The following is a 27,564-nucleotide window of genomic DNA, read 5'->3' on the forward strand; positions in this document are numbered from 1 at the left end:
CTTGACGCCGCATAGTCACTTTGAGCCACTTTCTTCATCTAAAACATACTGTAGAGATTATTCATAGATTTCGTGAACAAGCGAGAAACTTCCTTCTAGAATGTAAGTTTTGACAATGTCTACCAATTTTGCTTGGATCAAAACGTACACCTTGGTTGCAATGCAGCATGTTTTTCAGCGTATAATACACTGCGCCTCGTTTTCGGCGAAGGCAGTTTATGTGAACCGGTGTAGAAGTTTAAAATGTCCTAGGATAGAATGATCGGGAAACAAAGGATTTTATAATGCGCTTCAATCTCTGAGCTATTGACGGTCAGGGTCTCTATAGAGCCATATTGCAGAACACAATAGGGCCGGACACGTTTTCCAGGGGGCATTTGTTACTGTTACAACCAGTTCGAAACGTGGTGAGCTTTCTGGAGGTTTTTTACCAACGACTTGGCCAGCTGCCAACCACAATTTGGTGCCGATAGTTTATTAAATGGCTGCAAGAGGCGCTGTAGTCGAAATAGCCTTGGTATAAATTTTCGCTAATTAGCATAAATAAAGTTTAAATAGCCGTATTTCCAAGTTAGCTCATGTAACCTGACTTTTCATCGTACAAAGATTTTTGCATTTAATCGGTTTCTTTGTTATTTATTCACATGTAGGTCAACTATGTATATCATTAATCCACGGGGTAAATGAAGTGTAGGAATGAAGTGGATATCAGCTACATTGTTTTGTATGCCAAAGCGTTCTGATTCGGCGACAGAAAATGCCCTTACAGTTTCGTTTCAACAACGCACATTGGCTCGTCATCCAGCCGCACGAATTCCCGCTATTTGTGGCAGTCCATCACGAGACCCGATTGGGATGACGCAATGGGCTGCCGAGGGAGTCAATTTTGATGAAGTAACCATAACCGCTTGGGTTGGTTAGGAATATGCATGAAAGCAGTCAAAAGAACATCAGTTAACAGTGTTTTGGAATTGAAATTGATAGGCCACTGTCAACAATAGTCGTCTCATAATGGTCTATCTATAGTCAAGGGTTTTTCCCCAAGGCAAGCACATTCCAAGCTACCCATTGGAGTGTAACATAATGAATCATAATTGCCTAAACTCTGTTCGCCGATTTGAGGCAGAGTCAGCAATGAGGAACTTTTATTGATACCTAACCTCAACCCTGAACATGTGACAGCAATCGTAGGCCTTAGTTTCCAATGGTCCGCTGATTTGCGCATAATACTTCGAAACGCACTCTGGTGGGCTAGTGATGTAAACAGTAATTAATGAATAAACCGACGTGAATGATAAAGTTTCAAAATGTCAAGCAGCTTTTATCCAATTTCATAAAATATTGAAAATGGAAATGGTTATAAGGACATGCGCTAGGAATGGTAGTTGATAAAACCTGGAATCAGTGAAACCATGTAACCTGTGCTAAACCATGGAATAGTCAGTACTAAACCGTGGAATCACTGTGCAAGTACCGCGTGAAATCGGGTGCGTTCCTTCCACAATTTATACCCTTCCAACTGCCAGTCTCGTCCCAGCTGACTTTATTGATAGCAATTTGCCAGTAGTTCCAGAAACCACCTTTTTGTGGAGGATGACGTTATCATGGAATGCATTTGAAATGCGTTGTTGTCGTTAAAAAATAAACTTATATCAATGACGGGCCGCAATTGCAAATATCTAATGATTTCTTTTCAATGAAAGCAAAAGAAAGGTTTTGTGATTGTTTTGTATTCCATATACTAAAATAAAGCGTTTTTATCAGAAGAATCATTTTGTATATTATATAATGCTCTGATTAAGCTTGGTAGATAGGACAAACATGTAGGCCTACACGGGAATCACTAAAAAAATGTGTCCGCTTAGAACTGGTGACACCACGAAAATATCTCTACATCCCTCAATGTGTACATGAAAATGTACGAAATCGCTCAGCGTAAAGGAATTCGTTCTCATTTTTCATCTCCAAACCCGGCTAAAACCTTCGGTAATATGTAAAGAGCAAGCTCTAGTGAACTCACACAACTGCTTGACATGGGGGAGGCCCCCAAACCCCCGTCCTTCTGACATATTTAGCCAGTACATTGGGGGATGAGTCCCCCAAACCCCCTCCCCGTTCTCTGAAAGTGACAGGTTTTAGTCAGTACATTGTGGGGAAGGCCCCCTCAACCCCCCCCCCCCCCCCCATTGAACTCTAAAAATAGAATTCCTTGGAGACGCTGAACAATAAGGCCCCATAAAGAAATAGTCCCCGCCCCGGTAGCTGTCTCATATCTGCGGACAGAAGCAGCTCTTTGTGGTGAAATAATAATTGAATTTTCCACCTAGCTGCTAGCCTAGATATTTGTGTATGTTTCTTCACCGGTTAGTTAATAACGAATTTTTGTAGCTAATATATTCTTGATTTGTTTTAACGCGTTTTTTTGGATTCGTTTGGCGCCAAAATCAAGAATGGCAAATTTACCATCTTGACACTAGAGGCGCTGATGTCGTTCCGGAACGGTAGATGCTAAATCGGATAGGGGACAACACCGGTGATTATTTGCAATGCATTTTCTATTAAACTTAAAAATCTGCCAAAAATAGGAAACCGTGTTTTTTTACAAACCGCCACAAGGGGTTAATATCCAAGGTCTGGGACATCCCTCACTGCAATGGCGTATAGGGTTCACCACGAAAATCTAGAGAAAATCCTATTTTTGTAAAACAGTTCTCAGATTCTCACTTTCCAAGCTGCTTGTCTACAGAAATGAAGCCCTTACTGGTGCTGCCCTCCTGAAAATACCCGGGGGACCATAGAACTGAAATCAATATTTTATGAAAGATTGAATACTGCTCTATAATTCAAATCAATATTTATCTTGATTACATTGGTATTAACCCACGCCATCCCAGGGTCAACTTTTTGTTTTTATTCTTCAATAATTTGAAGTACGTAAATCGAGAAGAAGAGGACGTTTGCTTTGTCTGCAATGAAATGTCACAACTGTCTCCGCCGACGTTGTCCTGTATGTCCTAGCAGACGATTTTTAAATACATGATGTCCCACACCCGCACTTCAGTGGCGCCGGTGTGAATAAATCTACTTGTGTGAATGGTCAATGGCTCATGGCGTCATGAAATAATTGCGTCACGAGGAAGGGAACAATGGGAATCACGTCCGACGTGGTAACTGTGGGTGCGGTGCGTCGTGAATGCAGGATCGGCCAACGCGCGGCCCGTATGGAATGCGACAAACTGTACCGGAACCAGAATTGTCATGGGTCTGCACAAATTTTTTCAGATTCGATGGACATGATGGATATATGAATTTTTTTTACACTTTATACATACGTAACCATTACACTCACTACGTTGTGTGAGTGAATAAATCTTCTTATACGTTTCTTGTCATGTTTAAGATGATGTACGGATAAGTGCATGATGTAGTCAATCTTCTCTGTATCACCCTGTATGATCACACCACTCCGTAGTTCGAATAGGCCCCGTGTGGTGGCGTAGTAAGCGAAGCGCTGATTGGTCCATATTATGGATGTGTGGTGGGCGTGTCGTGACGTGCATGCCCATATTTGGGAGATCAGCAATGTACACTGGAGGCGAGGTATGACTGGGTTGTTCTAAAATATAGATTGTTGAATCGGAAATGCGACTGTTTTCTAAACTACCGTTAAATTCCGATCTGATCATGTAAAAATAAGCTCCAAATATTGATTCGTAACCACCTTAGGTTCCAATGGCATTATTTCGGTAGTTGATAAAGTATGGAATTAGTGAAACCTTGGAAACACTGATAAACCTTGTAATATTCAATGTAAACCATGGAATCACTGTGCAAATAGCGCGGGAAATCGGGTGCGTTCCTTCCACGATTTATACCCTCCCAACTGACAGTCTCGTCCCAGCTGACTTTATTGATATCAATTTGCCAGTTAGTTCAGGAGCCAACATTTTTAATGTGGAGGATGACGTCATCAATTGGCAATGCGATGTGGTCGTTAAAATATTTTATTTCTCTTCAATGGAAGCAAAAATTAGTTTTTATGATTGTTTTGTATTCCATAGACGATAAAGTATTTATGCTCGGTACTAGATGCATGAGATCATAGGACAAACACACACGTTAATAAAAAAAACCGCTTAGAACTGGTGACGTCACAAAGATCTCTGCATCCCTCGATGCGTACTGGAAGATGTAAGAAATCGCTCACGGCGAAGGAATTTATTCACATTTTTCATCTCCAAACCCGGCTAAAACCTTCGGAATAAACTTTCATCTACTTTTCTACGGATAAATGCCAGCCGGTACTGCATGATGTAGTCAATCGTCTCTGTATCATCCTGTATGATCACACCGCTCCGTAGTTCAAATAGGCCCCGTGTGGTGGCGTAATAAGCGGCGTAATAAGCGGAGCGCTGATTGGTCCATATTATGGGTGTGTGGTGGGCGTGTCGTGACGTGCATGCCCATATTTTGGAGATCAGTAATGTACACTGGAGGCGAGGTATGACTGGGTTGTTTTAAAATATGGATTATTGAATCGGATATGCGACTGATTTCTAAACTACCGTCAAATTCCGATCTGATCATGTAAAAATAAGCTCCAAATATTGATTCGTAACCACCTTAGGTTCATATGGCATTATTTCATGTTTTTATGCATTTTTAGGACTGATTCCAAGATTTATCACTGGTTCCAAGGTTTCACTGATTCCAAGCTTTATCACCTACCCATTATTTCATGTTTTTATGCATTTTTAGGACTGATTCCATGGTTTAGCACTGGTTACATGGTTTCACTGATTCCAAGTTTTATCAACTACCGCTAGGGATGGCTGCGTCCTTTCCAACAGAGTATGTTATCGATGAGACATAGCATGTTGACATGAAATTGATGAAGGTGGTTTTTGAACCTTCCCCAAAAAATAATTTTTCTGGGTTATCCAGAAATACGATCCCGTTATTTAGGGGGAAAGTTCACTTAGATGCTTTATACGTAACGTACCGTACCATAATTATTTTGTCAATCATTGTTATCAATGAATTATCACGAGTTGAAGTTGGGTAGTTTTTCGCTACGCATATGGCAAGCGGAGTGTCCAGTAATTAAAAAAACCTAGATTTATTCAAAAAAACTTGGTTTTTTACCTAATAAACTAAGTTTATTTGGTAAAAATATAGGTTTTTTTAAAACAACCTTGTTTATTAGCTAATAAACCGAGTTTCTTTAATAAAACCAAGTTTTTTTACTTTCTTTCCTAATAAAGTAGGTTTTTTAACAGAAACTAACATTTTATGCTAAAAAACCTGCTTAATTACCTAAAAAACTTGGTTTTTTACCACATAATCGTATAAAATATAAGTTTCTGTACAGAAATGTCCATTTATTCAATAAAACAAGGTTTATTACCAAAACAACCTAGTTTATTCAAAAAAACTAAGTTTATTACTAATAAACCTAGTTTTTAAAAAAAACCTGGTTTATTAGAAAACTTACATTTTTAAACCTCGATCCTACCTACATTGAGTTATCTGGGATGAGGTTAGGGTCTCACTAACTAGCTTACAGAGTGCAGTGCAGTGCAGCATTAGTACCACGTGGTGCCGAGGTTGCCCATTCTCGTGCCGATAACATCGCGGATTTGTGTACATGGGCGAGGTAGAAAATACAAGTTTCTCGATAGAAAGTAGGTTTTTGCACGCCGTTTGTCCAGTTATTCAAAACAACCTACATTTTTACAATAAAACCAGGTTTTATTGCAAAAAACTAAGTTGTTTTGTATGAAACCAAGTTTTTTTTTTACGTAAAAAGGTAGGTTTATTAGCCATTTGTCCAGTTATTGTTAATAAACCAAGATTCTTTGCTATAAAACTAAGTTTATTACCACTGCATGAAAAACTTACATTTTAGGGAATAAAACCAAGTTTATTTGTTAAACTTGACATTTGTGGATAGAAACAAGGTTTATTAGGTAAAAAACTTGGTTTTATTAAAGAAACTCGGTTTATTAGCTAATAAACAAGGTTGTTTTAAAAAAACCTATATTTTTTCCAAATAAACTTAGTTTATTAGGTAAAAAACCAGGTTTTTTGAATAAAACTAGGTTTTTTTAATTACTGGACACTCCGCTTGCCATATACGCATGGTTATAGATCGACCTTAAGCGTCGCTTGGCCGGAGCTATCACCGGCGTTAGTCCTTTCGCTTAAAACCAGTTCGCATCTCCTTAAAGGATGGCCATAATGAATATGCGCCTTGAAATCATCTTGCAAATTGGCATGCATGATAACTGCACTACGGCATTGTGTAAGTATACGGACGGCGTACCCTTTTAACCATTATCTCTCTTCTTTATTCCAGTAGATTGAGCCTGATTGAAAAGAAAATGGCTAACGCAGCGTCTGGCTGTAAGTAATTGAACTGGGTTTTTTTTTCTCGACCCTTTAAAGAAGAACTCTAGTCAAATTCACACGGAATCATGCTGACTTTGGGTTGCAACATATACATGTTTACATGTCTTTCCACTTCGACATGATTCCAGAAGAGAATCGACACGAAATTTAGTCCACATCTGCCACATTTGTCCTGTTGATATGTATAAAGCTGTATCACTATATCGTAGCATAGGTCACTTGCGCCAAGGACTATTTTTAGTGGGCTCGATTCGAAATTTTTTTTTAAAAGTCTCTACCAACCTTTAAAGGGCCAACTTGGGCATAAGATATGTTGGTTCTCCACACAAAAACAGCTTCCAGCAGGACCGCAACTTCTCCAAACAGGATCACTGAAATATCATAAAACTGCAATAAACAATTCATATAGTTTAAGAATAAACCATTTAGTTGTTGATTTGACCATCAGCGACTATATGAATGGTCATTTAATTGAAAATAACTGTTTGAAATAGTTACTTTTCAACCATTTAGTTTTCAGAGTGTGGCTATGTAAATCCCACGCCCAAGCTGTCCCTCTAAAATCAAGCACATCGTCTTCTCATGGACTAAAACTGCACCATTACCTTTTTTCAGATAGGAGGCGGCCAACGGACGCAAATTCAAAGTTGAGGCAATTACTGTAAGGACCGCTGTTCAGAGAGGGCAACAAACGCTGTTGTTCTTTCCTCTCTATGCTTATAGTCCTGATCCCAACCTAGAGCCAATGCGTTCACTCAGACTGGCTTCGCAGGTTTTGTAAAAGATTTTAAATTCTGTTTTTAAATCAGAGATCTTCCAAATATGAAAACATACTATCAACTGACAGTTCAAAACAGTTCTGAACTTCTTTTACTCTAAATTTTCTGGAGCAATTTCAAACGCACTATTCAACCCCAACAAGTAAGCAAAAATATTGAGAGTAATAATAACTAGTATCTAGCCAGTTTTTTCTATGCAATTGTCTCTGATGTAACAACGTTTATCGTTCAGCTATAGGGCACAGCAGCGGACATATCAGAACAAAGGTATATACTGTGTGTTCCGGGCCTTTACTGCTTCACTCGTCAAGAGCGATATCACGGTAGTTGAACTGCCTCTGGAGGAGACGACCGTTCCAATTGAGCCAGGGGAGGAGCTGGCCAGCAGTGTGCTTGATATCACGTCGGAAAAGGGCCACCTCGAGTTCCCGGTAAGTCAGATGTAATGGTCGCATCGTCATTGTCAAATCCCTTGCTTTGTCTAAACTGGTACACCTTTTCATGGCTCTACCTAACCCACCAAGACATATTCTTGACGCTCTCCAAAAGCGAATTTTTGAATTCATCTGGGCAAACAAGAGAGACAAAATCAAACGTACAACAATGTTTAATAGCTATGAAAATGGTGGTTTCAATGTTCCAAATGTTACTCTCTTTTGTCAATCACTTAAATTGTCTTGGATCAAACGGCTGATTAAGCTTGACAAGGTTACCCCCTGGAATACTTTACTGGTGTCCACTCTAGAGGATTATGGTGGACACTTAATCTGGTATAGTAATGATAACAATTCCTCGTTTTTATCCAAACTTAACCCCTTCTGGAAGGATGTTTTCGGTGCTTGGGTGTCTCTGGTCAGTAGTGAAATAGATCACAACTCAAATATTGAGGACATTTTAAAGCAGCCATTATTTCATAACAAATATATCAAAATCAATGGGAGGAGCATATTTTACAAAGGCTGGCACGAAAGTGGTGTACAATTTATTAATCAAATTATAGATGACGATGGTAACTTTCTCACTTGGGAAAAGCTCTCACCTGAATTTACGGGTAATGTACACTTTCTGCAGCACAAGGCTCTGGTTGATGCCATACCAAAGAATTGGAAAAAGCGTATAAAGGAAGGCGGATGTAAACTGGTCGAATTTATGCCGGTAAATATTGCTGCTATCAAAAACTGTGCTAAACCAACTCAAATATATTATAAAAGGGTGATCAAAATGTATGCAACATGTCCGGATAAATCACAACGCAAATGGGAAAACTTATTTGGAGAGGACATTGATTGGTCATCAATCTATTCAGTTCCATTCATTTGTACGAGGGAGACCAAATTGCGATTTTTCCAGTTAAAAATACTGCATCGTATTTTGCCCACCAATGTCCTCTTGCATAAATATGGCATTAGCGAATCCAGAATGTGCAGCTTCTGTGGCTTTTACACGGAAACTTTGGAACATGTCTTTTTTGAGTGTACCCACGCAAAGTCAGTATGGTTGCGATTGTCAGAGTGGCTCTCGGATCATAACGAACAATTTCTACCAAATCCCCGAGAAGTAATTCTGGGAGATCCTCGTTCATCGGAACTGGTCCAGCATATCAATTTAATTGCAAAACAATTCTTGTATCACTGTAAACTCAGACAATCGCAACCATTCTTCAGAAACTTATTATCAATGATACGGTTCACGTCGAGAGTAGAAAAGATCTATCTCAGACACGATAAGTTCATGATGAAATGGGGCCTTCTCATAGATGCCCTGGAAAATATAGCATAACATACACTGTACATTTCGTCGAGTAATTGCACGCTGACCCACTTTTGCCTTGTTATCTGTAGCTGCAAAAGGAATTTACTATACCCTGAACCGTTTTGAACAACAAGGTCGCCATCTATCGTTTTATATTGTAACAATATTATGTACTTGCATGCCCTCTTATTCTGTAGAACTTCATGTAACAGTTGTGTTTTTGGTGAATAAAATTATCAGTTACAAAAAAAAAAGAAGTCAGATGTAATGCTAGAAGTCTGTAGTGTATTTATCCCTGTTGCTATAGTCCCATGTATCCTTGTGAGAATCAAATAAGCTTATTACCAGATATTACCGGCGACCCGATGAGTATGACCAGTAATAGATAATATAAACAAAGTGTATCAATTCAGCAGACACTGTCTGATAATGAAGACAGTGCTGCTCAAAACGGATCTGCAGGTATAGGTGGATGAATGCAGCCTCTTGATTGAAACGCCGAAGAGTTTATTTCTATCAACCAACAAACTAATATAGCTTAAAGGAATTGGTAACGAACTGTATTGGTGGTTTCACCTAAACCACGAGGGTGGAGCTAATAGACCAAAAACGAGGTTTTGGCCAATAGTTTAGCTCCACCCGAGCGGTTTTGGTGAGACAATCAATACCGACAATGATGAGGTATCAATTTCTATTCTAAAACATATCAAATGAAATAACGAATAACCTGGTTTTAAATGATTCTGAAATGCTTCCATGATTTGCACCAACCCAAGTGGTTATATGTTTGCCTGACCATAACCGCTGAATTGAAAATTAGGCTTCATTGTCGCATAGGGAATTGACACTGTATTGTGCAGTTCATTCTAAACACAGTTGTTTTAGAATAAGATACCATCATTCTACTTTCTCGTTGTCCAGGATCCAGCGCGTCTTGCTATGCCAACTTTGGTTGAAAACCATCATTTTTACACAGCTGTTGCTAAGTTTCGCGTCAACGATTCACGCGATTGGACCAGAGTTCCTGCAAAGAAGACCAATTTATCCTGCTGCTATAAGGTATGTTCTCGTATTGACCAAAATTTAGCTTCGATTAAAGTGTCATTCATCACGTTGCCCTTTGCCTCGCAGTAAAAGATTTCATGCCAAGCCCAATACACTATCTAGCCCGCTCCCCACCGAGGCCTACATTGTTCTACTGTCTTATCCAAGGGTTATCAGGGCAAATGTTGATATCATCGACCCCCACGAAACAGCTTTCAAGGGATCGATCGGCCTAACGCGGTAGAGAAAAATGAACGTTATGGCTGAAAAAGTGATTTTGACTGCGTGTGGACTGCTTACATTTTTGTACTAACCCAAATGGTTACATTGAAACGGTTATGGTATTAAAATTGCGACACCCGTAAAACCGCTACGCCGAGAACGAGGCGCATTGTACTATAAATACATTAGCAAATACCCGTGTTCTGCACGGAGCGGTGGCTAAAGCCCGCAGCACACTAGCCGCCAACTTTGGCGACAAGAAGCGTTCGGCTGACGCCTCTCGACGCCAAAGTTCGCGGCCCGTGGATCCCGGTCAGTGCACACCTGCCCAGAATTGGCGTCCAGTAGCGTCTTTTCCGCCACTTTAACCCATCCTGGGCCATGCAGCGCGAAATCATGTGACATCAAGACGCAAGCTGATTGGCCATAGCCTCGCCGCCAACGCCAAGTCAGGCGGCCATCGGTAGCACACCTGGCTTCTTCTTGCGTTCAAACGCGGCGACACGGGTCAAAAATCAAACATGTTAGATATTTGGCGTTTAGTTGCGGCAAGTAGCGGCAAGTCGCGTTCGCCGACGCCGTTCGTAGCAGACTAGGGATTTTTCAGGCGTTTAGGACTCTTGCGGCAAAAAACGCCTGTGAACACCGAAGTTGGCGGCTAGTGTGTTGCGGGCTTAAAATCTATAGACCGTACATTAACCAGTCAGTGTGTCATGATATGTGGTAATGAGGTACATGTACGAATGAAACTTACAGTATTTCTTCGAAGACAGCTTTCTGTGGGGTTTTTTTTGTCCTCTCGGTGGCCTTTGGTGTTGTTGGTGTCTACATTGACGAAAATGGTATGGAATATCCTTGCACGGAAATAGGCAACTTACAGTTGGCCATGTGAAACATGTGAAACAGGGCCTGGCAGGTAAATGCCGAGTGTATCAAATGTTTTCCCTGTGTCTTGTTGTATAAGCAAACCATTATGGGAACTGTTGTTTATCTCACTGGTTTGAACTTTCCTCCCAGTGTTAAAGTTAAAGTTAAAGTTGGGTTTATAGTCTGATATCAACTGCGGTAGAGGTGTCATCCAACCTCACACTTTTTAAAGTGTTAAAACCCCGGTCTATCCTGAAACCTTTCAGTAGAACTTATCAGATGAGACGCTCAATCAGCGTTACAATCAGAGCATTTCTCACTGGTACCCATTTAAACCTGGGTTGAGTAAGGCTAGTAAGACAAAGAGACCTGCCTGAAGTCTCACGCCACCAGTGGGGTTCGAACCAGGGACCCCTTGACCGCTAGTCGAGAGTCATAGCCACTCGTTCACAGCCACTCGTCCACAGCGGCTCCGTATTGTGAGGCATAACATTTGATAGTAGGCCTACTCTTTGGATCAAATCATGGATTAATCATGAATCTGCAGATGAAATCAACATCAAACATGAAAATGAAAGTCATATACCTTCACTTCAGGGCAGATACATGTATTCATCTACGATCAGAAGTGTGGCACGCACACATAGATTAAAATGCCAAGTTGTGGTAAATACATGGCTGGGTTGGATCAAAGTGGAATTAATTCTCAATCTGTGGTTGATTCTTAGTCAGGCCATCACAGAAATATGCTTTTTGATAATATATTGAAGAAAATGTGGTCTCACCGGTCAGTTTAGAACTCTTTTTTGGGCCATATCAATGCGCGAGTGTCGATTTGACGGATATGCTGTACAGAAGTCATTTTTTCTCTATCATTTGGTATTGGAATGTTGTAAAGTTTTATTATAATATTGGTAAAGGGTTCTTCTTAACACATATAAAATTTGGTGAGGATCGAATGGCCCTAGGGGTACTTTTTACCAATACCTATGACCAGCAATGTACACGAAATGTACACAGTGTTTAATAGAGGGCTCTGGTCGTCACAAAAAATGTATCTTTTTGTTTCGTTGTGTAATAAAGACCTCAGGACAGGTTTCGAGGGTGCCGGGCTTAGATGGCACCACAGCCTATTATTTTGGCACGTTAGCCTGGCCAGCTATTCATACGAAAAACAGACACCAAAAAACACACTTTGCGCTGAAACTATTGATTGAAGACATACATGTAGCTGAATGGCTTCACGGGTAAAATCTACATGTACAGGTGAACAATTAGGAGATTCCACTCTGGCAGTTAAATTAATAGACTTTTACTACTTCAATATAGATTCAAAACAAAGTTATTGTCAAGCGTTGCAACTCTTTCATGTTTTCATAAATGAATGACAGAGGCCTGGCCTATATTATCACACCCGTTTCAGGACTTGAGAGAGTGTGAACTGCCACCTTTCACGCGAATCCGTGTCGCCATCTTCAGGACCATACTGAAAGAATCTAAAACTATCCAACCAAATGAGGGTGGGACGGTCCGGTCGAGTGTAGAACCAAAGATCAGCATACACTTCCCAAAAGATGCATTCAAAGAACCCAATGAGATAACAATTGCGGTAAGGCTGCCCACACCCATGAAATATCAGAGGTACTCCGTCCGTAGATCGGCTTAGGGTAGTCCAAAACCTGAGCACCAGGCAGCTTGGGCGCCACATTGGATGAGATAAATTGTTGAAAACATCGCGCTCGATGAATTCCCGTGATCAAAGCAATCCTTTCGAAAATAACAAATGCTAGGTTTCACGCATCTGTAGATAACGCTGGTTGAAGCCTATTTCAAAGATACCCAATCTTCAAGCCTCGCAGTCGGTAACGGTTGCCCATTGATACATGCACCGTGTGACAGCAGGCAATGTGAGATGTTTTCTATTTTGTGTGGCTGAAGATGACTCACAGTTAGCATCGCTTAGAAAGCACTTTGGACGGGTCAAACTCTGGCATGAGTGGTACACCAAGGTTGTAGGCACTATGGACCACTTCACTTCCTGTTAAGAAATACTTGATTCTTACACCTTTCAAGATTTAGTCCCATTTTTGATTTAGTATATTTCATGATGGTTTAAGTTTAACACATCATCGTTTGGGTTTAAATAGTTTTCATGTTAGATTTCAGGATGTTTCCTTTCGTTTATTCCTTGATTATTAGCTGTGATTAACGGAGTATTTATTTGGTTATATGTCCAGGATTTGGGATAGTCAACTTCCTCCCATCCTTTCTCATACATGCTCTTGTCTTGGATAGATCATAAACATTTATGCCAATTTCAATCTAACATATATCAGCGGAATCCTAGACCCCAGAATGCGGCAAACACGGTATGTAGTAAGCTTTGCCTTTATTAATATCATGGAAGTGATATTTCCGTCTTCTGGTTATTCATAGATAGATATTTTGGACATGTAAAGTGAGCATCAAAATGAGCCATGTGGATTCTTTGTTCTCCACCACATATGTACTTCATATCTTAATTCATTAGTATAACCTTTGACCAGTGGCTTAACTGGTTACTATAAGACCATTCTTGAGCTTGATACAAGTATATCACACCTTTGGTGTTATATAGATGATTTTATATCTTTAGGACGTTAGTTTCTTATACCCTGTCTCTGGAGATAGGTTTAGCTTTAGCTTTAGGATTTCTTTCCTTTCATTCTGATCTGTGAACTCAAGATAAGTGTTGCATCTTCTTTCAGTCTTTTACGGCATCAACGACATACATAAGGAGTTAGAAATATTTGTAAGACAGAGAACGAAGAAAGATTTTTCAATAAAGATGCCCGTATATCATATAAAGAGTGTTTATTCATCAGAACGATTGGTCCACCACCTGGGGCGGCTTGATTCCGTACAGAGTCGATGGCAGAATCTACACACCGTGTAGACTCTGCCCCAGATTGGCTAAGCGTACTTTTGCTCCGCAGGAAACGCTTGTAAGCCTCTCATTGGGAGTTAAAAGATACCAGCAGCCCACGCGCGCGCAGTTGCTATCTTTTTAAAAATAAAAACTGCTCATCGTGTTTGCATTTTCGTTCCAGGCTCGCAAGGTTGACGACAAACGCATCGAGACCCTCAAGCAATACGTATCAGGATGTGAGAACGTCATTGCAGCAAGTGACATAATGCGTGTGGAAAACATGAATGGTATCGAGAAGGCAGTCGTGTATAACATGCCAGCGGTAGACCGTCCAAAGAAAGGGAAAAGTGTGGTACAAATGAAAACAAATTCGGCCAGGTTACCAAGAGCAGTGAATTAGTAAAGTTCAATTAAGTTCCCCAAAGAATTAGCCCGACTTCGACCCTTCTGTTCAGCCCAGTCCACAATCCCATTGTAGAATACTTGTATGTTGTATTTTATCATGCCATGTAGGCTACAATTAAAACACTGTAGTATTTGCGAAAACTCCACCTCTGACAAATCTGCTTTTAATGCTGTTTTAGGGTATTACCCCTGATATGCACACCTGGTTAGTCCAACAATTACTTAACAAAGATTGGAAGGTCTGCGAGGATGAGGTAACAGAGTCAAGTGAAGAGGGGGTGGTATCGGTCAAGAGCAGTAAACCGGTAGAAGGGTGAGTAAAGATATATTTGTTACTATCTTTGAACTTGAAACGACATCTCACAACTCGTATGCCCGAACAACTGTCTCATAAGCCTTAAGGCTGGCTATTTGTATAAATAAATAGGTGACAATAAACAAATAATATATACTACTATTCTCATAAGGTGCGCAAACTTTGAAATGTCAGCTCAACCTCGCCAAAGGCTTTGATTTGGAAAGTTCTCCACAACTATAAAGGCTGTGATCACAAAATTTCCATTATGAGTAGCCAAGACAAACATCACCAACCTCGCACCAAACATGTTGGTCTCATACCTCACATTTTAAATATAGGACTTACAAGCCAGTGCGGCGAATGTCTTCAGCCGAATTACACGAGTAGGCCCAGATCTGGGACATGTTCTAGAATTCTTCTGAGGTCAATCATTTGTCCATAACTACTACAACCTACATTTTTAGATTTGTAGAGACCCAGGGAAGATGTTTTAACATCTTTCGATGGATTTCATTGGATAGTTGCCACTAGGTGGCGCCACATTTTGTTTCACACGGGTCCTTTAAATGGTCTGAAATTTGTCCAAAATAGGCGTGATGTGTGTCAAGTTCGCCTGGTCATAGATTGGTAAAATAATAAACATTTCTTCGTAAGACAACAACCATTTGATAGCCAGAGGAATGATATTCTCATTTAAATCAATAATATAGGGATGTTACGGCTTTTCATTAATCAAATTTGTCTTGAAGTGAAACTACAGGAATTGACTTCCGCGCAACTTTCGCTTGGCTCACCTAGCGTACAGTGTGGGCGAGGTATAAGTTAAACTACCATACCTTACACATTTTGAAGTTCGTAGAAACCCAGTGACGCATTTTAGAGCACATTGGATGGATTTAATGTGATACGGAACAAATAAGTGGCGCCACCTTAGGTACTGCCAGATCCTGCACACGGTCAAAAATTGACAAAAATCCCGCCGTGATGCTGAAGTGTGTCTGGTCAAAGACTCAATGAAAATTTTTTTATTTTCACTTCAAAAAACCACCCTGTGGTACATAGCCAGGATAATAATATTTCTAAATTTGATAAAAAAACTGCAGGGCCGTTGCGGCTCTTCCTTTCTCAAATGTAGCTTGAAGGTTGAAGGGAACTAGCACACGTTGAATCAAGCCAAATCTCGCCCCGCGCCTTGGACGTATGTTACCGTATAACCTCAAACTGAGGGTAGTGACCCGGCCAAAAGTTCACAGAAGATGGCCTCATAAAATTGCCACAGCATCATCTGTACATGAAAACTAAGATCATGACGTTCAAGTACATCGTATTTAGAACACGATAGGCCCAGTCATATCAATGGAAACGGCCGGCGTCTGAAGAACTAGTTTTTTTTTAGTGGGGTGGGGTTGGGGGGAGGGGGGTACAACGTGGACATTGTTTCCACTGGCTAGTGAAACCATAAGTATATATCGATATATCATATGACCTCTTGAACCTGAGAGAATTCTCTGAGCTTTAACAAGCAAAAATGGCCATTTTAGAGGGGTTAGTCTCGAGGAAGGGGTAGATAACAAATTTCACGATAACTCCGATCCAACAGGTCTGACAAAGACAATTGAGCTCAAAATGTTGAAACATTTAAGTGTGAGGTTGGTCTGTTGCTATCCGAATGTTTGACCTTATCATGGCAATGAGGTAGAATTCCATTCGTACCGCATTATAAATTTTATGCGAAGCTCAAAACCACCTCTTTTGTACGAATTACCACTACCGTCAAATCGGTCCCGAGTTGGTTTTATCGATATCAATCGATCGATCGATCGATTAAACAAATTGTCATTTCTATCGCACATGTTTCCAGGCAAACGAGTCCAAATCGAGCTCGCCCTCCCATCTGTCTTCAATGGTACTATCTATAAAGTTATGTTTTTATCTGGTAACACAGGTCATATAACATAACCATGGTACAAATTTTCAGTATGGTTATGATGAAAATGAAGACCGACTCCAGCGCAAAAGATGCGGAGTTCGCAGCCGGGAAACTGAACCAGCACCTGGACGAGCATGTTGTCAGGTTCATTCAGAAGCAGAAGAAGAAAGACAAAACAGATATTCTGACAGATTGCGTCAGGACGGAGGAGAGCGACCATATTGTGTCAGATATGAGTAAACGTGGTTTTACTGAAGGGCAAGAACCAAGCCATGTAAGATCATGATTGACATCCTTTCTAAGCGGTCAATGGTAATTACCTATGTAATTAGAGGTAGTCATCATCTTGCCTAACATACATCCGCATGAGCACAGTTTTTGCCATGGCATTTTAAAAACTTTAAAGTTTAAAAACTGTCAAATGTTTCATTTGAGACTGTCAGATCAGAAGACCATCAATGGTGCTGGCTTTCGAGACTTCGAGCAACGAAATGGGGAGCGAATATTATTTCTAACCCCCAATTGTCTACAGCCTACAGCCGATAGTAGAATGATCTGTGTTCGCCTTTTCAAGAGTAATTGTGGAATACTACAAGATACATATCCTGCTTCTCTTCATTGATGCTTTGTTTTTTGCAGGAAATGCTTGTCCGAGAGGGACAGGCAATCACCATGGATCTGAAGGGAGACATCCGCCGACTGGACTACGGCGACAATCGGGCAGACGGCGCCATTGACTTCGTTTACCATTCCAAGTATAGGTCTTGCCAGCGTCAGTTTTCAGTCGAACCCGTAAATGAATCCGGTCAGACCACACGTGACTTCTACTTTGGACACAACGAATATTACACGCAAAGTGATGAGAGAGAAGCAAAGCCGATCCATCAATTCGAAATCAAAATCCCAAAGGTTTGTCGTAGATACAATGTACCATTCAGTAGTGTAGCCTTAACTCTAGCCATATATAGCTGCTTTAAATTAGTCAGAACGGTAATTCACGAATAGGTGGCGTTCAATGCTAATCTCTTTCACACGAGTATATCCCTCCCTTCATTTCAATACGTGCGGAAATAATTGTATCCTCGTCAAATTATACGACGCTAAATTGCACAACTGTGGCAGCCGGCATGCGTATGCATGGGTCGACGGTCTACCCATTGGAAAAGTGCAAAAGAGAGCTTATGCCTTGACAGTGGCTCCTGAAGCTGGCATTAGGGGGACCCACTATTTTTGTTGTATGGAAATTCGGAACTATGAAATACCGTATGAATAATTCTAATGACCGCGTATTCGTCCTTCTTCACTTTTCCAACCTTGTCTGGGATCTTGACCTCACGCACCCTGTCGTAGTCGTACCTAAACCGAGGCAATCTCCATTCTCCCCCGTTGAACTAGTTTCCGAATGGACTTGTCGATCTTTCTCCATCATGCCCAAACAAGTCAACAAGTTCGAAATCGCAACCAACGTTCGTTTGTTTACTTTCGGTGGTCTTTTCACGGAAATGACACGCCACTGCCGTAATGGCGCCAGAGAAAAACTACCGTTTTTTTCGCAGATTTCAAAGGAAAAATACGAGACTTCTTCAATTCTATGGAAAAAAATGTAAATTTTGCATATTAGTACTCGCTGTAAACCCATTGTTCTACAAAAACATTAAGGAATATATGCCGTTGTTAAAGGGAGAATTCAATTTTAAAGAAGTGTCCATGCCTGTTCCATATTTTCTTCATTCGCCTTCCAGACTGGTGTACACAAAAAACGCAAAGAGGGCATTTCCCTCGCACACAATATTTTCAGACAGATCTCGGGGAGTTTGAAAGAGTGGAAAAGCCTTGCATCGGAATTAAAGATGGACAAAACCCAGATCGCCAAGATCCAATGTGACAGCTCCGGGAAACCGTTGGAACAGGTGGTGTTCTCAGTGCTCTTTGAATGGTTTATGACCACACAAGTGCAAAATAAGGTGTGTATAGAATCAATTACTCTCTATAGTATTAGTAATATCTCATTTTCCTTGCACTAAATTTCGGCTGGATTCTTTTGCAATTTATCCGAAGTTGCGGCTGGGAAAAGTACGATACTCCCATCGGATTCAAGCGACTTTCATACGGTAGAACGATTACTTCCACTTAACTCCTCCACCATTTCAAACTGCTCAAAACGGCAGTTTCCCGTGCCCCTGAATTGTTTCAGTAACCCCCACCCCTCCCCTCCTCCATCGTGCATGCCACCAGGTCTTGGTGAGTAAACAGGTAAAACCTTAGATTAACCAGCCTAGGTAAAATTGAATCAGTTTAACTTTGTGGCTCAACTTTCAGCTTGAAAACCTGTCCCAGGCCCTGAGGAGGCTCCATAAGGAAGAACTCGCCAAATTGGTTCCAGATTCCAATTTGATGAAGTCCTTCTTCATCGTGAGAGACGAGGCTCCTGAAATACTGAGGAACTGGAAGACAATGGGCCGCCATCTTGAAGTTCGCATGAGTGATATTGAAGCTATTGATATTGATGAAACAGGTGTCAAGGATAAGGTTTTTCGTGTATTAACCACTTGGAGTGCTCAAGCGAAAGAGGCCGCCACCATAGACAAACTAATAACGGTGATGAGAAGGATGGAGATGAATAATACTGCCGGTAGGTATGAAATACTACCCAGGTGAGAGTTCTAGTGTTTGCTTGTATGCATGGTGTAGTGTTCTCGAGGTATACCTCAAGGGTGAGGTCAGGTTTGGCCGAATGAACAACTTCTGTCTTTAGCCTCATGGTGCTGCACACCAACCCTATGTAATCAACTACAACTTCTCCGAGCAGCTCCCAACTGTCGAGTCACTGCCAACCACCTCTGCGGGCAAATACGGCCTCAATGGGAAGACCACCTCTGAAGAGGGCACTCATATGGACCGCATATCTAATAAATGCTAGTCTTTATGAATTCTTGATATTATTGACAGCTTCTTCACTTGGCGAGGCAATGCCAGGACACCGATATTGCATATCTGGTTCCAGCGTTTCAGCTGTTGTACAGTTGCGCGTACGGGAGAAATCGAAGCATACCTTTCAACTGCAACAGTCTAAAAGCTAAAACTTGACATTCAACATCGGTATGAAAGCCCGATCAAGGCTTCCTGGTAGGGATGTCCCATGGCAAAGCCTCGCCAAAGTGAGGAAGATAGATGCACGTTAGCTGAACGGTCCATACGAGGCGTTTGTTACTGTCTGGGGCTGGATTTGCTCATGACTCGAAGAGGTAGGAAAAACTGAGAAAGGTTGCAACTGATTCCACAGGCCGGTTGTCACCCCTCACCAATGAAACAGAACAAGGGGTAGGATATAACATTTTTAATTCTGAATGATAGATAATTTTTTTACCAAAAGGCCGATGGTGATACATGTAGTACAGCAGACATACGAAAACATACAGTAACAAGAAGACATTGTGAATGTCATATGGTTCCCACGTAGTTATATTCAGTAACAACAGGACCAGCTTCGGTTGTCCTTGTAATCTGGGAGAAGTACATGTACAAGACAAGAGCATGTTTGACATTGATTTTGACCTTGAATCTTCAAGGTCATTGCATAAATGAAATGAGTGATCGCAATAACCTAAGAATAGATGAATTTGCCATGGCTCTAACTATACCATGGACAGAGATATTTCAAAAATTGTGAGTTTCACCTGACCTTCACCTTTGACCTTCAAGGTCATTGCATGATTGAAATGAGCTACCTCAACAACCTATGTATAGGTGAAGTTGCCATGGCTCTAACTGTACCATGGACAGATATTTCAAAAATTGTGAGTTTGACCTGACCTTGACCTTTGACCTTCAAGGTCATTGCATAATTGAAATAAACTACCTCAACATCCTATGTATAGGTGAAGTTGCCATGGCTCTAACTGTACCATTGACCAAGATATTAAAATAATTGCGAGTTTGACCTTGACCTTGACCTTCAACATTTAAGGTCATTGCATAATTGAAATGAGCAACCTTAATAACCCATGTTGCTGAAGTTTCCATGACTCTCACTATACCATGGACCAAGATATTTCAGAATATCAAAGTTCATATATCAAAATCTCATGATATCTCGACAACGACACCTGTAATTGAACATTTTGACTTCATTGAAACCCTACAATGAACACAGATGACCTAGGTTTTGTTGCATGTTGTCAAACTATCCTAGCATCAAAATATTGCAAAATATCAAATTTGAGATATCAATATCACCATGACCCCACCATCCTATATCAAATGTGAGTTGCCCATTCGATTCCCAAGGTTGGAAAACCTAGGGGTATAACTAATTTCTATTGCTGTACACCTCAAAATGGCCGAGTTATGCCATCTGGAAAAAAGTGTGACGGACAAAATATCAAGTCTGATATGTCAATTACATCATGATCCAGGCATCCCAGGATGAAAATGATTAGCTCATTGGATTGGCAGGGTTGACAAACCTGGGGGTACGACATGTTTCCAGAGCTGTAGCTGTTGAGGGAGATAAGATATGAAGGTGTGACGGACGGACACACACACACACATATACACGCACGCACACACACACACGCACACACACACCATGACCAGAAACAATATGGTTCCCGATCTTACTGGATCGGGAACCATAATTACAAAAAAGGATAAAGAGGACATTTGCACCTCGCAACAGTACATCAGATATACTGGATCCACTCACCAATAAGATCCCAAGCCCGACAACACCCGATTTCTACTACCGCCTCGATGGGTAGAGTCCAAACAACCGGACATAATAGTAGGCCTTCCGCAGCCATAAAAGGGATCGGATATCTTGTCTTCGTTTCTTCCAATTGGTCTTTAATTGTAAAATGAAAAGTTCCGCTGTAGAGTCATGACGATAACGTTGTTAACCCTTGAATAGAATCCCACCCCTTTTATGGCTGCGATAGGCCTACTATTGTATTTGGCTGTTTAGGCTCTACCCATCGAAGCGCTGGTACAAATCGGGTATTGTCGTCCTTGGGATCTAATTGGTGGGTGGATTCAGTAATGTTTATTTGCCTTTTCCGGTTCGGGCCTATTGAACACACTTTCTTATGAAGATTTCCCCCTGCTGACCCTCAGTAAGCCAGTTAGAACATTGGGAATTTCTAGGCCTAGGTGCGAGCGGGTTGTGTTTAAAGACAATAAACCGTGTATATGACCAGTAGCGTGTCCGATTACTAGCGCAGCGCTTGCGCGAGTAAGCGCCAGTGCGTTCTTTAAGGTGCTGGCGCCTTATCTCTCTTCAGGCCGAAGTGAGCGACCCTGCGAGCAGGTTACTTCGACACAAAAAGAGCCGCCGCACGTGACCTTCAAGAAACGAAGGCAAACAATCCAGTGAATTACACGAAATGTGTTTATTTCATCAGACTGCACTTTTTTGGCAAAAATAGAATAGCTGTTGGAGGAAATTAATATTTCGATGTGAAAAAAATGTTGAATAAGGTTACTGAGTCACTTTTGTAGTTAACGCACATCCGGTAGTGTGTCTCATCATTAGTCTCCGTCAACCTACGTATGTAGGGTTGAAAGGAGACTCTTGGTTTAGCTAGGCAAATTCCCCCAATTTATAACCCCGTTCCATGTGACTACGGTGTATGCAATGCACTGTGTATATCATTAGTGATTGGAGAACCCAGGTGGATTCGTGTTCGCGAAGTTTAGGGAAAACTGGACATTAAGTAAATCAAATAGTATAATGAGTTGTTTATCGAAACATCAAAGGTGTGCAGTGCGAATTTTCAGAATTATTTAGCGAGCAATAACGACATATTTTAGGGGACGAGACAGCCGTTTGGCGATGGGTCGTGAAAATTTGATCCGCCATTACACAATCTCCAAACGAGACGTATTATGCGACCATGTTCCCTGCCAATTTCGATTTCCGCCATTGCACATTCTCCAAACGAGACGTATTATGCGACCATATTCCCTGCCAATTTCGATAGCTTCCATGTTGATCAATTCGTACTTAAGAGCAACGATTACAGGAACACACTTGCTTAGACATAAATTGAAATATTTTATGATTCATTGTTGTTATAAGTTATTCTTGCTACAAACAAATTTTCGCGGCAACAATAGTGGTCAATACAGGCAGGGCCTTGGAGCGAGGCGACGGCGTTGATAAGACGATCAAGTTCCGGTCATGCGCAAGTCGCATGTGCAGAATAGTGTTTAAGGCACATGTGAATCACAACATCACCATCGCTGCTATCCCAACACAGCGTTAACACAGCAGCAACATAAACCCAATGCAAACCTTGCCAGCGAAGACAATTCTCATACCAAGGTCTACAAACCAGTAACCCGACTTTTAATCTCCAACTATGTATATATCTATTTTCCCAATAAACTTTTAACCAAAACATTGATAATGCCTCCTCCACTTCCTCAACAAACAAAGCACCCCACAGTTGACGGAGACTCCAGAGTCTGCCTGCAGACTCAACCGACAATTCTAGTTCTTTTTGACGCTACTTTGTCCTGGCGCAAGAGCGGACTGCGAATGCAGCTCGATGCGCGAGATCCGATGCTTACCGAAGCGCGGCGCTAGGAATCGAATGCGCTATAGGTCAGAATTATTTTTACTGCGACGTCTATGGTAGGCCGTAGGGGACATTAATGCCGATTTAAGTTCTAGAACATAATTATTTATTGTCTAGCACGTAAATCAGCCTATCACAGTGCAGGAATTAAGTTCTAGCACGTTAATCAACCAATCGCTGACCAGCAATAATGGTCTAGCACATAAATCAGCCTATCACAGTGCAGGAGTTAAGTTCTAGCACGTTAATCAACCAATCGCTGACCAGGAATAATGGTCTAGCACATAAATAGCTATGGTGATTGGCATGAGGGCCGTGTTGGACATAAATTCATTACGGTCTAGAACTTAAATCGGCATTAATGTCCCCTACGGCCTACCATAGACGTCAAGGGCAAACTAACGTAATGTACGAAATGTACAGAGGGCGATACTTTCGCATAGCCTAAAATCAACACATAAAAACACAAGGTGCAAAGTCTCCGGGGTCAATCTATAGGATTAGGAGTATTTTTGGTAATTATATAGCAGCACTACCATATTTTGGGCGGGCCGAAAAGCATTCATGCAACAATGCAGACAGTCCCTGACTGTTTAGTAGACGCCTCGATTTAGAGAAGCAAAATAAATTTATTCTCTGGGGATCTGGAGAGAGCTGGATTTGTTTTATTATCGCTGATAGATGTGAAGAAATCATGCCATAACCTCCTAAAGACATCTCATGCCCAATATACAATACAACTGATGAAATAATGATTGACCGGCATAAATTCTGTCAATCGTGCCATAAAGTTTTGCCTGGGCAACAATGTCATAAATTATTGATCTGTATTAGTAACAATAATCATCACTACATTATGTAACTTTCAGATAGATTGAAAATATTCGCTGGGTAGTCAGTCCAGCCGGAACAACCAGGCAGCAGCGTGATGGTGGTGATATAAGCCGAAATAATATTGACTCCAAGGTGTTGCCAGCCAACCGCAAACGATAGCAAGAAGGGAGCAGAGGGTAGAGCAATCCTAGGTTTGGACATTTCTCCAAATTTTTGCGACTCTTGAGGTGTTGATCCATACACATCGATAGCTAAAATCATTCAAATTTTGGTACATCAGATTTAGTCTCGGGAAATACTTAGAAGCCGTTGGCGAACGCGGAAAACCGCGTGCAGTTCTCAGATGCGTTGGATATATTTGCACGCGTCCCAATAACCGAGTCAAAATAGCTAAATCCATTTTCCGAGTCACATCTCTCTTGCCTGCTGAAAATTCTAAAATCGTTTATCAATATCACAACCCCTTATTGTACGTCGTATGTTTTCAAGATATAAAATTGTTTCCTATTACAACGCCAGCATATTCTAGATAACCCTATTTCTAGTATAATCTAGATAATCCTATATCACTCGTGTTAAAATATTCTAGTTGACACTATCAACTGATGTGTTTGCAATGATGCGAACAGGGCCATAGCTAGAGGGGAGCAAGGGGTAAATGCCCCCAGATGTCACAAGGAAGATTGTTTTCACCATGATTTTGGCCGAAAGTGTTCAAAATGTTTTTGTCAGCGGAGAAGAGCCTGGCGTGTTGTCGCTATGTCTGTTCAGTGTCTTTCTCACTATGTACAAGCGCGTCATAAGCAGAGCCTGCTATACCAACAAGAAGAACATTCCAATGGCCCAATTCTTCGTTGTATCTGGTGGACAAGTGCACATTTTTACGTGGACAGAGTATAGCCGATTGAAAAAATGGCCGATTCGTAATGAATCACCCTGCATGCATAACGAAATAATATGATCAACCGACTATATACCTCCCGGAAATATAGCTTTGGTTGTTTGTACACAGTACTTCTGTCGTTATTGAAAGACTCTGCTCTGTTGAACGATGCTACATGTACTCCGTGAACACCTCAGTTCAACGTAATAGAAGCTTGAAGGGTTAACCAATGGACATGGAGGTACACACACTGTATTGGTTACATCACTGTGTACAAGCGCGAGCAGAGCCTGCTATACTAACAGGAGTGCATTCCTATGGGCCAATTCTTTGTTGTATATATTGGTTAGTCAAGTCAGTGCACATACCAATGCCGACTGGTTAAAGCTCATTGAAAAACAGCCGATTTGCATTGAAATATCCTTTTGTAACAAAAGAATGTGATCAATGGACTCCATTTTCGGCAGATATAGCATGCTGGTTTGTACAATAGGTAAGGTCACAGCCAGTGTTTAAGGATCGCACCAACGCCTGATCCTAACACCTAACACCCAAGATCACACCAGTTGTGACCTATCGACAGGATCAAGTGTGATCCTCTAGATAACACTTGATCTTGGTGTAATCCTAGGTCACAGTCCGTGTTGGACTTTAGGATCACACCAGGTGTCACACCGTAAACCCAGCTTGGTGTTGAAGATCAGGAATTGCCTGTACATTTTACATGCGGTGTATTAACACTAAACCTCTTAGGGATTAGTGAGAGCCAGAGGTCACAACTTCAGATCAGTGGTAGCCATCTTTGCCTATGTTGTCATTCACACACTCAAGATGTTTTTCATCCCAAATGTTCAATTTGTGGCGAATATGCAACAAGAAGGAGGTCCAAGACATGAACGATCGGCATCAGTAAGTTCCGAACCTTGCAATATTCATGTTAGACTCACCGAGGATCAATTAGGAGTGCTAACAGAAGACTTTCATCAGTGGAGACAGGCAGCAGGTAGGCCTAAGATGTTTTTCATCCCAAATGTTCACTCAGCACCTTAAACACCAACACCATGTCTGACACCTAACACGGAACACCCAACACCTAACACCAAACTGACCCCAGGATTAGAGGGGTCGGATTAGGTGTAACCCCTGACACTGACACCTAACACTAGGTGTAACACTGGCTGTGACCTCACCTACTATGTACATGGCGTGTTTTACCGAACTTAACCCGCCAAAAGGACCAAATATCAGACCAGTGACGACCTCATACCTTCGTCTTATGAGTAGTCTTATAATATTTTATGTACATGTATATCTTGTCATATTTTATATCATATTTTTTATCATTACATGTTTATAAATCTGTACACAGCAAAAATTGAAGCCAGTCAAAAGCACAGTATTATACATTTAGGTGCCATCATGATAAAACTACATCATATATAACACAATGTGATCTATTAGTTTTTATGAATACAGTACCTACTTGTATAATTTGCCGCGGTCGGTAGGCCTAGTAATTTTTCTAAGTCCATATTTATACGGTTTATAGAGTAGGAGTGATGGTACCTAGAGAAACAGCCTTTCATAATAACATGATTCCCGGGACGATCAGGTATTAAAAATTACAAGCCCTACCTGCCGCGGCAAATTATTCAGTACCTGTACTGTAATGTTATTCAATAACGTTCGAAATCAATTGAAACTGTCTACTGGAACCAGAACGTCTCATCCTTTTCATTATTTTCATATGCATGTACTTTCATTCTATTTATAAACTAGATGAACAGCTAACAACTAGAATCTATTTTTATCTGTTGCTGGCCATACTTGTGTAGATTTGTGTAATATCTGGCAATATGCCTGCTCATAAGGACACGAGCTACAGCAGCGGGTACAGCAGACGCGTACTGCCTCTGATATACTGCTGTTAAGGATGATCTGTAAGAAATGAGTTTCCGTTGGTCTCACCTTGGCCTCTCATTGCAGGAACAGGACGTAGGAGTACATTTCCACAGTCCTCAAAAAGGAACTTTTGTAGAACATTTGCAGGGTGGGTAAAAGGATCAATTATCAGACACACACTTCAGAATTCAATTTATGGAATCTTGAGGTAACATCATGGAGTCATGTTTGTTGAAATGGTGCGCAGGGGTTGATGAAACGAATTTTATTTGATTTTTTTTACGTGTGCAAATATTTTAGAGGCTGTATTGCAGGAAATGAACATAATTCTGCGAGACAGGTTATCCGGGTTGATCAAGTGAGCTGGGCATGGAATAAGTAGACTTGGTAATTTAGTGGTACATTATGTTTCACAACTATTTTTACTAATTTTACAGTTGGCGCAATAGGACCTATCAGATTAGTTGTTTTTACTAATACATTTTAAGCGTGTAGGAAAATTGATAGCTAATACACTGGACTGATCCCCGAGTAACATTGGAAGAATTGGTCAGCTTCAAAAGTGTGAGTTTTATTACACTTGAGTTGAATCGCAGCACTTTTTTCATTTTTAGTGAAAAAACCTAACCGTGCTGGTCCATTTTCGAAAGCAAAATTGAAGGGAACTATCCCCCAAATGAAGCTTATGATTAGTCCATTTCTAGTGAGCTCGTCGGGGATGCCGAAATCAGCCATATCATCCCTGAATGAT

The 27,564-nt window shown here is 41.0% G+C and overlaps 1 protein-coding gene across 3 annotated transcripts; it reads left to right on the top strand.

The window, feature by feature from the left end:
* LOC135494705 (uncharacterized) lies at positions 1-26,762 on the top strand. Of its 3 annotated transcripts, XM_064782921.1 has the most exons (14): positions 24-102; positions 4,759-4,851; positions 6,359-6,405; positions 7,027-7,072; positions 7,423-7,621; positions 9,864-10,001; positions 12,499-12,684; positions 14,165-14,335; positions 14,568-14,701; positions 16,665-16,890; positions 17,256-17,525; positions 18,359-18,580; positions 18,936-19,248; positions 24,064-26,762. In XM_064782921.1, the coding sequence occupies exons 2-14, from the start codon at positions 4,829-4,831 to the stop codon at positions 24,087-24,089; spliced, it is 2,001 nt and encodes a 666-aa protein (XP_064638991.1). In that variant the 5' UTR covers positions 24-102; positions 4,759-4,828; the 3' UTR covers positions 24,090-26,762. The 3 variants fall into 3 exon arrangements, with proteins under 3 accessions (XP_064638992.1, XP_064638993.1, XP_064638991.1); XM_064782922.1 differs by lacking the exon at positions 4,759-4,851 and having other exon boundaries at positions 1-102; XM_064782923.1 differs by lacking the exon at positions 4,759-4,851 and having other exon boundaries at positions 5-102; positions 6,362-6,405.
* Positions 26,763-27,564: the final 802 nt, after the last annotated feature.

Source organism: Lineus longissimus, chromosome 10 (assembly GCF_910592395.1).
Source record: "Lineus longissimus chromosome 10, tnLinLong1.2, whole genome shotgun sequence".
In the NCBI taxonomy this organism is placed as follows: domain Eukaryota; kingdom Metazoa; phylum Nemertea; class Pilidiophora; order Heteronemertea; family Lineidae; genus Lineus; species Lineus longissimus.